Below are 13421 nucleotides of genomic sequence, written 5' to 3' on the forward strand. Positions count from 1 at the left end.
AGCTCAGGACCCAAATCTAACTGCCTGTAGCTCAGGACCCAAATCTAACTGCCTGTAGCTCAGGACCCAAATCTAACTGCCTGTAGCTAAGGACCCAAATCTAACTGCCTGTAGCTCAGGACCCAAATCTAACTGCCTGTAGCTCAGGACCCAAATCTAACTGCCTGTAGCTCAGGACCCAAATCTAACTGCCTGTAGCTCAGGACCCAAATCTAACTGCCTGTAGCTCAGGACCCAAATCTAACTGCCTGTAGCTCAGGACCCAAATCTAACTGCCTGTAGCTCAGGACCCAAATCTAACTGCCTGTAGCTCAGGACCCAAATCTAACTGCCTGTAGCTCAGGACCCAAATCTAACTGCCTGTAGCTCAGGACCCAAATCTAACTGCCTGTAGCTCAGGACCCAAATCTAACTGTCTGTAGCTCAGGACCCAAATCTAACTGCCTGTAGCTCAGGACCCAAATCTAACTGCCTGTAGCTCAGGACCCAAATCTAACTGCCTGTAGCCCAGGACCCAAATCTAACTGCCTGTAGCTCAGGACCCAAATCTAACTGCCTGTAGCTCAGGACCCAAATCTAACTGCCTGTAGCTAAGGACCCAAATCTAACTGCCTGTAGCTCAGGACCCAAATCTAACTGCCTGTAGCTCAGGACCCAAATCTAACTGCCTGTAGCTCAGGACCCAAATCTAACTGCCTGTAGCTCAGGACCCAAATCTAACTGCCTGTAGCTCAGGACCCAAATCTAACTGCCTGTAGCTCAGGACCCAAATCTAACTGCCTACAGCTCAGGACCCAAATTGAACTGCCAGTAGCTCAGGATATGAATATTATTGATACCATTTAAAAGGAAACACTTTGAAGTTTGTGGAAATGTGAAATTAATGTAGGAGAATATAACACATTAGATATGGTAAAAGATAAAGAAAAAGCATGCATTCTTTTGTACCATCATCTTTGAAATGCAAGAGAAAGGCCAAAATGTATTATTCCAGCCCAGGCACAATGTAGATGTTGTCCACTAGATGGCAACAGTGTATGTGCAAAGTTTTAGACTGATCCAATGAACCAATGCATATCTGTTCAAAATGTTGTATCAAGACTGCCAAAATGTGCCTAATTGGTTTATTAATACATTCAAGCTCATAATTGTGCACTCTCCTTAAACATTAGCATGGTATTAGTTCACTCTAATAGCTACTGTAAATTGGACAGTGCAGCTAGATTAACAAGAATGTAAGCTTTCTGCCCATATCAGATAAGTCTATGTCTTGGGAAATGTTGTAGTTACTTACAACATCATGCTAATCACATTAGCCTACGTTAGCTCAACTGTCCCGCGGGGGACACACACACCGATCCCGTGGAGTCGGTCTGATAACGGTACAAGTCAGTCTCTCTGTCTGTTGCTCTCTCTCTCTCGCTATGTCTTACCCATAGGCCCCGTTGCTAATGAGCTTGATGTTCTCAAAGTCCTCCTCCCGTGGGGGTTTGGTTTTAGGGGGAGCTACAACAGGCACGGTGGCCCCTCGACTATCCATAGCGTCGTCTGTCTCTGGTGTGTCTGGGTTCCCACTGTCGTAGTTGCTCAGCTGGGCCATCTCCTCCAGAGGATCTCTGGTGAGACCTAGCTGGCTGATGATGTAGCGGGGGATGTCTGACTTGATGCCCTGGCCCTCCTTGGCATGGCCCTCTGCTGCCTCCAAAAGATGGTAGAACTCCTCTGGGTCAAACTCCTGCAGACCAGGGGGGGGTAGAGTGAAGTGGAGGAGTGGGTAGAATGTAGGTGATGGAGAGAAAAGGAAGGGGGAGGTAGAGAAGAGTGTGTTAAAATCAGCCAATGCACTAGAGGTTGGAATGTGTGTGTTTGTAGTGGCTCAACCTGAGGGGAAACCTGAACACATCAAAAAGAGGTCATGGATTACAAAATAATACACAACATTGGACACTGTACAGTAGATGAACAATCCTTTGTTTCCTTGTCCTCTGACAAAGACATAGAGGCTCTCTACCCGCCCACATACCCAGTCCAACCCCCACCACCCCAGTCTACCCCCCACCATCCCAATCTACTCCCCCACCACCCTAGTCTACCCTCCTTCCATCCCAGTCTACCCTCCACCACCCCAGTCTTCCCCCACCATCCCAATCTACTCCCCCAGTCTACTCCTCACCACCCCAGTCCACCACCCCAATATACCCCCCAAAGTCTACCCTCCACCACCTACCTCACAACCACCCCAGTCTTCCCCTACCATCCCAATCTACTCCCCCAGTCTACCCCCCACCACCCCAGTCTACCCTCCTTCCACGCCAACCTAACCCCCACCACCCGTCTACCCTCCTTCACCCGTCTACCCTCCACTACCCCAGTCTACCCTCCACCACCCGTCTACCCTCCTCCACCTGTCTACCCTCCACCACCCCAGTCTACCCTCCACCACCTCAGTCTACCCTCCTTCCACGCCAACCTACCCTCCACCACCCCAGTCTACCCTCCTCCACCCGTCTACCCTCCACCACCCCAGTCTACCCCCTTACCACCCCAGTCTACCCTCCTCCACCCGTCTACCCTCCACCACCCCAGTCTACCCCCTTACCACCCCAGTCTACCCTCCTCCACCCGTCTACCCTCCACCACCCCCCCAGTCTACCCCCTTACCACCCCAGTCTAGCCCCCTCCACCACCCCAGTCTACCCTCCTTCCACCCCAGTCTACCCTCCTTCCACCCCAGTCTACCCTCCTTCCACCCCAGTCTACCCTCCTTCCACCCCCGTCTACCCTCCTTCACCCCCGTCTACCCTCCTTCACCCCAGTCTACCCCCTTACGACCCCACCACCTCTCTTCAAGCTGTGTGTGCATCCATTTGTAAAAACCCATCTTGTGTGTTGTCATATCATTGGCTGCATGTGATTAGTCAAAAACACAGACGTGAGCACTGGGGCAGCCTCCCTCCCTCCCTCCCTCTCATTCCCTCCCTCCCTCTACCTCCCTCTAATTCTCTACCTCCCTCTCAATCCCTCATTCCGACCCTCTCATTCCCTCCCTCTCATTCCCTTCCTCCCTCTCTCATTCCCTTCCTCCCTCTCTCTCATTCCCTCCCTCCCTCTCTCTCATTCCCTCCCTCCCTCTCTCTCATTCCCTCCCTCCCTCTCTCTCATTCCCTCCCTCCCTCTCTCTCATTCTCTTCCTCCCTCTCTCATTCCCTCCCTCTAATTCTCTACCTCCCTCTCATTCCCTTCCTCCCTCTCTCTCATTCCCTCCCTCCCTCTCTCTCATTCCCTTCCTCCCTCTCTCTCATTCCCTTCCTCCCTCTCTCTCATTCCCTCCCTCCCTCTCTAATTCCCTCCCTCCCTCCCTCTCATTCCCTTCCTCCCTCTCTCTCATTCCCTCCCTCCCTCTCTCTCATTCCCTCCATCCCTCTCTCTCATTCCCTTCCTCCCCCTCTCTCATTCCCTTCCTCCCTCTCTCTCATTCCCTCCCTCCCATCTCCAGAGAGAGGGATGAGGTGGAGGGAAGGTTCCAGCTGCTTAGCCATGAAGGAGGAGGGGGGATGATGAAGCACCGTCTCTAGCCCCACTCCCCTCTCCCCGGCTGGGCAGAGAGCAGTAGCGTGCTGGGGCTGTTGGAGAGAAGGAGCTGGGAGACTGGATGGATGGAAGCCCTTATGGGTGAAACATAAACATGTGTAGGCTGTTTCATGTGAGCTGCATCTGTCTCTGAAGACAGTAAATGCAGTGTCATGCTTGAGTTACCACACAATAAGAAGTACACCTCTTTAATTTCCCTTGCTGAGTGACTAGGTGGCTTATTAACTATGAGAGGAAAATGACTGGCTTGCAAACCGGAAGCAATTCATGAAAAAAATAAGAAAAGGATTTGAAAACGAGTCATTATTCACAGCGGTAAACCCTGATAGACACTCATCATTTGTCTTCCTCAGCACTTAGGATTAAGATTTTCATTCATTTGAAGGAAACATTGTTGGTAAACATCTCTAATTATCCCCTGTCATGTTCCTCTTACCAGACATTCTAACAGGCGTGCAGGACGGGCGATGACGATCATCAGCTTCCTAACCAGCTGGGTGACGAAGGTAACCTCCACACTCTCCGAGCGCTCGTGAGCCTAGACATGAACCCAGAGAGGACAGCAGAGTAAGACGAGCACACCGGTGGTATGAACCATCAGTACTACCTGGAGGGGGTAGAAGATAGAGAAGATAGTGTGTAGACCAATAACTATCATTTGTTTTTTACACTGCTGCTACTCGCTGTTTATTATCTATGCATAGTCACTTCACCCCTGCCTCCATGTACAAGTTACCTCAACTAGCCTGTACCCCCACACACTGACTCGGTACCGGTACCCCCTGTATATAGCCTCGTTATTGTTATTTTGTTGTGTTACTTTGCATTATTGTTTACTGTAGTTTATTTGGTCAATATTTTCTTAACTCTTTCTTGAACTGTACGGTGGTTAAGGATTTAACCAACAGTGCATTTCACAGTAAGGTTTACACTTGTTGTATTCGGCGCATGTGACAAATAAAGTTTGATTTGATCGTTTACACCAGGCATGGGCAACTGGCGGCCCCCACCCCTCAGTCAGGGTCTCAACTTACTGTTGAGCTACAGTAGAATAGTAGAATACACAAGGTGCAATCTCTACATGTGGTTGTGCATTTAACAGTTTCTCTCTTGTTATGTCAGTCAATTAGCCACGCCAGCTAACATGTTTTAGATTGGTAAAGCTAGTCTAGCGACCAGCTATCTAAACCTGTAGTAGGCCTAATCATGGCCCAATTACTATTACCAATTACTTTTTGGGGCCACTTTTTTTAGGCAGGTAGCTAGACAGGCAGACCAGGCAGGCAGCAGAGGCCCCAGGGGCTCCTTTCACCCCCTGAATAGTTGATGAAGGTAATGAAAGCGGCAAAGTGCTGGAGGTGGAGGGAGGAATGGAGGGAGAGGCTGATCTCCCACTATAGACGAGTGATCGGTGAATAATGGGGCAGCAGTGGGACTGTCAATCATGTTTACAGCCGCTAATTAACCACACTGTGTGTGATGTGTGTGTGAGAAACAGTCTAAGTGCGTGTGAGAGAGTCTGTGCGTGTGAGATACAGTATACGTGTGTGTGAGAGACAGTCTACGTGTGTGTGAGAGACAGTCTACGTGTGTGTGTGAGATTGGTTGTGTGTGTGTTTGTGTGTGTGAGAGAACAGTGTCTTCTAAACTGCCTGTAAGATGCTGTAACTGTGAGCGATGGACAGCCTGCCAGAGGACTACCTATGACACCGATGGACAGTGCTGAGCTGAGGTTACCCTGGGGTCCTCCACGGGGCCAGAGGTGGGGGTTGCTATGGTGACAGGTCACTGAGGCCTGGGGTAGAGGTTAAGGTGGATGAGGTGGTCTCCTGTGAGGTTTTTAATGGTGTCCCTATGTGGGGTGGAACGGATGGCTAGAGGAGGGTTACAGTAGTGGCCTGGAGCTCTGACAGGACAGACAGACAGACAGACAGACAGAGGGAAAAGACAATGAAGAAGAGCACTGATGGCCACCACTGGCTGACAACACAGACTCACTGACTGAGAGAGAGAGTGTTAATGTACAGTGTCAAATATCATACACTGAATCATCATAGTAAGTTGTGTACCAGACACAATACTTCCACAGGTATGTGCTCCTTTTCAAGCCAAAAAAGTTAACGTATCACTGTTGGTTACTTAATAAACATAAACTCTCACAATCCCATACCTGTCCCTCACAGATATACCTGTAACAAACCACGATGATCCAGCAAAGACCAGCACCCTGACCTCAATCCAAACATCACCCCCCCAAGACCCGAGACTCAACTGGAAAAGAGTTGTGATCCCATGTGAGTGTGCTCCACTCTCTCCTCCAGCTCCTCTGTTCCAGAACATGTTGCAGCACCTCCTCTTCCTCTAGCCTCCTCTGTTCCAGAACATGTAGCAGCACCTCCTCTTCCTCTAGCCTCCTCTGCCATGACACGCCAGACATTGTCCAGAGAATGAAACAACAGGAAACCCTCCTCTCCGGGTACCTGTTCAACGCCTCATCTTCTCCACGGCACGTTTATATCTCCGCCACCTGCCGCGCTCCGCTCTGCTCCCCAACCCTGTCGCCCAATTAGTGCCCTGGAGGTGATGTCATCCTCGCACTCCTTCTCTCTGTTCTCTCTTGTTCTGCTACAACGTTCTCTCTGTTCTCTCTTGTTCTGCCACAACGTTCTCTCTGTTCTCTCTTGTTCTGCTACAACATTTTCTCTGTTCCGTTCTCCAGATGTGGCCAGAGTGTGGTTGTCGTGGGGTTAATACTCTGTCTGCTGCGCTCTCACACACTAACCACATTTCAACAGGCATCAGCCCTAACGCGGGATGGTTTAAACAGCCAATCCAAGACTGGAAAACTCCCTGCAGACCCCTCCTTCTATGGCTTCATCCTTCCCTTCGTCCCCCCCGTCTCGCTCTCTCACTCTCAGTGCACCCCTCCTCCTGGGTGTCTGGGAGAGTCATCTGTCACCCTCGCTGACTGCTGGGGTGTGAAATTAGAATCAGGGAGAGGAAAGGGAGACACACACCCCACCTGCGACTGGGGTGGGCAGTACGAGGCCACTGCGAGCCCCCCAGCTCTGTAACAGAGCTAATGGAGATATCACTGACATCACACACCATGGAATGTCCCTGAAACCCTAACACAGACATCACCAACCCATCTTGTGACTAACATATTGGAGGCAGGTGTGGGTGGGGGCTGTGCCTCATATGAACAGAAAGAGAGAGGGAGGGATGGAGAGAGAGAGAGGGAGGGATGGAGAGAGAGAGGGAGGGATAGAGAGAGAGAGAGGGAGGGATTGAGAGAGAGAGAGGGAGGGATTGAGAGAGAGAGAGAGGGAGGGATGGAGAGAGAGCGAGGGAGGGATGGAGAGAGAGGGAGGGATGGAGAGAGAGAGGGAGGGATGGAGAGAGAGAGAGAGGGAGGGATGAGAGAGGGAGAGGGAGAGAGGGAGGGAGGGATGGAGAGAGAGGGAGGGATGGAGAGAGAGAGAGGGAGGGATGGAGAGAGCGAGAGGGAGGGAGGGATGGAGAGAGAGAGAGGGAGGGATGGATGGAGAGAGGGAGAGAGGGATGGAGAGAGAGAGAGGGAGGGATGGAGAGAGAGGGAGGGATGAGAGAGAGAGAGGGAGGGATGGAGAGAGAGAGAGGGAGGGATGGAGAGAGAGAGGGATGGAGAGAGAGAGAGAGGGAGGGATGGAGAGAGAGAGAGGGATAGAGAGAGAGGGAGGGATGGAGAGAGAGAGGGAGGGATGGAGAGAGAGAGGGATGGAGAGAGAGAGAGAGAGGGAGGGATGGAGAGAGAGAGAGGGAGGGATGGAGAGAGAGAGAGGGAGAGATGGAGAGAGAGAGAGGGAGGGATGGAGAGAGAGAGGGATGGAGAGAGAGAGAGGGAGGGATGGAGAGAGAGAGAGGGAGGGATGGAGAGAGAGAGAGAGGGAGGGTGTTTATGTGTTTCTGATGGACTAAACGGGTCAAAGTGGCTTCCTGACAGGACTTAATGATGATCAGTGAGCACCTTATTGAAACTATATGTGACGCGTGAACAAACATGACTCACATGATTTCTGTCTCCGGTATCTAACACGAGTTGGACGATATCTTCACTTCATGGATTATTCTAATGGATGTTGGTGAAAGTCAGAAAAGAGCGCTAGAAGCCCCCAAAGAGAAACAACACAGTCTACTTACATCTTGCAGTAGTTTCTCCAGGTTCTCCTGCAGTTCGTAAAAGTAGCGTGACGTGATGCAGCCCTCTCGGCTTTTAACCAGGCAGTCTCTGGACAGCTCTATGACCTGGTGGTGGATGAAGCTGAGGACCCCGTCGGCCAGGGGCATCACCTTGTCAGGGGCCGAGGACGACAGGAAGTCAGCCAGACGGTCCTCCATTTGAGCCGTGGCCTGCAGGAGGAGGGGGTTGAGGTGAGTCACACATACAGCCCCTACCACACTGCTCATAGTAAGCTTTATTACAATGGAAAAGCCATTTGACGGACTGTCCTAAAATGGTTAGTATTTTAATTACAGGTATTTCATTTCTGAATGTATTGATGTCAAATAAGTCATAATAAACAAATGAATAAAGAGTTTGTCCTGGTCGGTCGGTACCTTGGGAAAGCGCTCCTTGTACACATGGTTCATCATGACGACCTCATGGTCAAAAGAGATGGGTGAGCGACCAGGGCTGAAAGCACACAGACACACAGAGATGAGTGGAGACGAGGTCAGTCCTCTGTAGCTCAGTTGGTAGAGCATGGTGCTCGTAACGCCATGGTAGTGGGTTTGATTCCCGGGACCACACATATCTAAAATGTATGCACGCATGACTTTAAGTCGCTTTGGATAAAAGCATCTGCTAATTGGAATATGTGGGAATACATGGGAAGCTGAGCTAGGATCTACTAATGCACATGGGAAGCTGAGCTAGGACCTACTAATGCACATGGGAAGCTGAGCTAGGACCTACTAATGCACATGGGAAGCTGAGCTAGGACCTACTAATGCACATGGGAAGCTGAGCTAGGACCTACTAATGCACATGGGAAGCTGAGCTAGGACCTACTAATGCACATGGGAAGCTGAGCTAGGATCTTCTAATGCACATGGAAAGCTGAGCTAGGACCTACTAATGCACATGGGAAGCTGAGCTAGGACCTACTAATGCACATGGGAAGCTGAGCTAGGACCTACTAATGCACATGGGAAGCTGAGCTAGGATCTACTAATGCACATGGGAAGCTGAGCTAGGACCTACTAATGCACATGGGAAGCTGAGCTAGGACCTACTAATGCACATGGGAAGCTGAGCTAGGACCTACTAATGCACATGGGAAGCTGAGCTAGGATCTACTAATGCACATGGGAAGCTGAGCTAGGACCTACTAATGCACATGGGAAGCTGAGCTAGGATCTACTAATGCACATGGGAAGCTGAGCTAGGACCTACTAATGCACATGGGAAGCTGAGCTAGGATCTACTAATGCACATGGGAAGCTGAGCTAGGACCTACTAATGCACATGGGAAGCTGAGCTAGGACCTACTAATGCACATGGGAAGCTGAGCTAGGATCTACTAATGCACATGGGAAGCTGAGCTAGGATCTACTAAAGCACATGGGAAGCTGAGCTAGGATCTTCTAATGCACATGGGAAGCTGAGCTAGGACCTACTAATGCACATGGGAAGCTGAGCTAGGATCTACTAATGCACATGGGAAGCTGAGCTAGGATCTACTAATGCACATGGGAAGCTGAGCTAGGATCTACTAATGCACATGGGAAGCTGAGCTAGGATCTACTAATGCACATGGGAAGCTGAGCTAGGATCTACTAATGCACATGGGAAGCTGAGCTAGGACCTACTAATGCACATGGGAAGCTGAGCTAGGACCTACTAAAGTCCAGGAGTCAAAACAATTCCACTTTGCTTGGGAAGTAATCTTTACAATGTGTGACTCTGTCGCTATCAACTGGTCTATTCACTTTCTGTAAAAGAGAATATGTATAATTAAATGGATAGTTCATATAAATTAGAATAATAAACCATTTGGCAGCGGAATAACATTTTGGGGAAATCAGGTCTAAAATGTATTTTCTTTAAAAACCTTCAAAACAACATCTTCTAAGGTCCCTTAAACGATACTAAATCTACTGCTGGTTATTTAATATAAGCTACCATAAGAGGCGTGTCATTTTTCAAATGTGAAAATGGGGGAAAAAGGTTGGGAACCCCTGCACTGGGGAACCAGAAGCACTATATGTCCCTGAGCTGCAGTACAGTACATTACAGATGGGAGCTGCCAGTCCCACACCTCCAGTACAGCAGGGCTATGGTGTCACTGAGCTCTTAGGTCAGACATCATGAACATAGATACATGCACACACATGGTAGGGCTGCGCACACACATGGTAGGGCTGCGCACACACATGGTAGGGCGGCGCACACACATGGTAGGGCGGCGCACACACATGGTAGGGCTGCGCACACACATGGTAGGGCGGCGCACACACATGGTAGGGCGGCGCACACACATGGTAGGGCGGCGCACACACATGGTCCCAGGCACACACACATGGTAGGGCTGCACACACACATGGTCCCAGGCACACAAACATGGTCCCAGAGCTGATGGCTTTTGAGACCAGGCAGGGGATTTGGCTGTTATGTTCCTGACCGTGTCTGAGAGTCAGTCTGAGGACCATGTCTGTCTGTCTGTCTGGACTTCATAGTAGTGAATATCTATGTCTGGAAAAGGCAGTTCTCTGGGGAGGAAGATGTAGCAGTGATGGGTCCTTCAGTATGTAGCATCAGCACTTTCTCTCTACTCCACCTCTCTTTCACTCCCTCTGTCTCTATTCAATTCAAGGCCTTTATTGACATGGGGAACACAAGATAATAAATAAAAATGAACAGTCAACATTACGCTCTCTGTCTCTATCCAAATCAAATCAAATGTATTTATATAGCCCTTCGTACATCAGCTGATATCTCAAAGTGCTATACAGAAACCCAGCCTAAAACCCCAAACAGCAAGCAATGCAGGTGTAGAAGCACGGTGCCTAGGAAAAACTCCCTATCCCTCTGTCTCCCCCCTCACTCTCTAGCCCCCCAGTCTCTATCCCTCTCTCCCTCTCCCAATTCTGGCTAGCAGGAAGACATGAAGACAGTGGGAACAACCCTGACCTTTCTGTCTCTCACACCAACCACCTCCACAGAGAATAAGCTGAGGATCTGTCTGAGGCAATGAGGCGACTCCCTTCTCAGACACGGTGTGTGAGAGAGACACTCGAATCTGAGCAGCTGTGTTGTAAAGTGGTGTAATGGAAGCGGTGAGGGAATGCTAGGGGCCACAGATGTGACCGTATGTGTGAGTCATCCGTGTCTCTTCTGGTCATGTGACCAGGGGGATGAGGTAATGCCTATAGTCATCCATCGACAGCTTGCTTGTCCTATTAACCAGTCTACAACATATTAACCAGTCTACAACATATTAACCAGTCTACAACATATTAACCCGTCTACAACATATTAACCAGTCTATAACATATTAACCAGTCTACAACATATTAACCAGTCTATAACATATTAACCAGTCTACAACATATTAACCAGTCTACAACATATTAACCAGTCTACAACATATTAACCAGTCTACAACATATTAACCAGTCTATAACATATTAACCAGTCTATAACATATTAACCAGTCTACAACATATTAACCAGTCTATAACATATTAACCAGTCTACAACATATTAACCAGTCTATAACATATTAACCAGTCTACAACATATTAACCAGTCTACAACATATTAACCAGTCTACAACATATTAACCAGTCTATAACATATTAACCAGTCTATAACATATTAACCAGTCTATAACATATTAACCAGTCTACAACATATTAACCAGTCTACAACATATTAACCAGTCTACAACATATTAACCAGTCTACAACATATTAACCAGTCTATAACATATTAACCAGTCTACAACATATTAACCAGTCTACAACATATTAACCAGTCTATAACATATTAACCAGTCTACAAGATATTAACCAGTCTATAACATATTAACCAGTCTATAACATATTAACCAGTCTACAACATATTAACCAGTCTATAACCAGTCTATAACATATTAACCAGTCTATAACATATTAACCAGTCTACAACATATTAACCAGTCTACAACATATTAACCAGTCTATAACATATTAACCAGTCTATAACATATTAACCAGTCTACAACATATTAACCAGTCTACAACATATTAACCAGTCTATAACATATTAACCAGTCTATAACATATTAACCAGTCTACAACATATTAACCAGTCTATAACATATTAACCAGTCTACAACATATTAACCAGTCTATAACCAGTCTATAACATATTAACCAGTCTATAACATATTAACCAGTCTACAACATATTAACCAGTCTACAACATATTAACCAGTCTATAACATATTAACCAGTCTATAACATATTAACCAGTCTATAACATATTAACCAGTCTACAACATATTAACCAGTCTACAACATATTAACCAGTCTATAACATATTAACCAGTCTACAACATATTAACCAGTCTATAACATATTAACCAGTCTACAACATATTAACCAGTCTACAACATATTAACCAGTCTATAACATATTAACCAGTCTACAACATATTAACCAGTCTATAACATATTAACCAGTCTATAACATATTAACCAGTCTACAACATATTAACCAGTCTATAACATATTAACCAGTCTACAACATATTAACCAGTCTACAACATATTAACCAGTCTACAACATATTAACCAGTCTATAACATATTAACCAGTCTACAACATATTAACCAGTCTACAACATATTAACCAGTCTATAACATATTAACCAGTCTATAACATATTAACCAGTCTATAACATATTAACCAGTCTACAACATATTAACCAGTCTACAACATATTAACCAGTCTACAACATATTAACCAGTCTATAACATATTAACCAGTCTACAACATATTAACCAGTCTACAACATATTAACCAGTCTACAACATATTAACCAGTCTACAACATATTAACCAGTCTACAACATATTAACCAGTCTATAACATATTAACCAGTCTACAACATATTAACCAGTCTACAACATATTAACCAGTCTATAACATATTAACCAGTCTACAACATATTAACCAGTCTACAACATATTAACCAGTCTACAACATATTAACCAGTCTATAACATATGAACCAGTCTATAACATATTAACCAGTCTACAACATATTAACCAGTCTACAACATATTAACCAGTCTACAACATATTAACCAGTCTACAACATATTAACCAGTCTACAACATATTAACCAGTCTACAACATATTAACCCGTCTATAACCAGTCTATAACATATTAACCAGTCTACAACATATTAACCAGTCTACAACATATTAACCAGTCTACAACATATTAACCAGTCTACAACATATTAACCCGTCTATAACATATTAACCAGTCTACAACATATTAACCAGTCTACAACATATTAACCAGTCTACAACATATTAACCAGTCTACAACATATTAACCAGTCTACAACATATTAACCAGTCTATAACATATTAACCAGTCTACAACATATTAACCAGTCTACAACATATTAACCAGTCTACAACATATTAACCAGTCTATAACATATTAACCAGTCTATAACATATTAACCAGTCTACAACATATTAACCAGTCTACAACATATTAACCAGTCTACAACATATAAACCAGTCTACAACATATTAACCAGTCTACAACATATTAACCGTCTATAACCA

At 46.5% G+C, this 13421-nt stretch overlaps 1 protein-coding gene across 12 annotated transcripts in view; it reads right to left on the reverse strand.

The window, feature by feature from the left end:
* mast2 (microtubule associated serine/threonine kinase 2) overlaps positions 1-13421 on the reverse strand; it is a 314266-nt gene that overhangs the window by 23369 nt on the left and 277476 nt on the right. For all 12 annotated transcript variants that reach the window (XR_005051887.1, XM_036978708.1, XM_036978699.1 and 9 more), the window contains 4 exons: positions 8191-8266; positions 7774-7983; positions 4028-4129; positions 1434-1735 (listed from right to left, as the gene is read on the reverse strand). Coding sequence is in view for 11 of the 12 variants with exons in the window: in XM_036978708.1 (XP_036834603.1) it covers positions 1434-1735; positions 4028-4129; positions 7774-7983; positions 8191-8266 (690 nt within the window). In the remaining variant the exon portion in view is untranslated. The remainder of the gene's footprint in view (positions 1-1433; positions 1736-4027; positions 4130-7773; positions 7984-8190; positions 8267-13421) is intronic.

Source organism: Oncorhynchus mykiss, chromosome 5 (genome assembly GCF_013265735.2).
Source record: "Oncorhynchus mykiss isolate Arlee chromosome 5, USDA_OmykA_1.1, whole genome shotgun sequence".
NCBI classification, from domain to species: domain Eukaryota; kingdom Metazoa; phylum Chordata; class Actinopteri; order Salmoniformes; family Salmonidae; genus Oncorhynchus; species Oncorhynchus mykiss.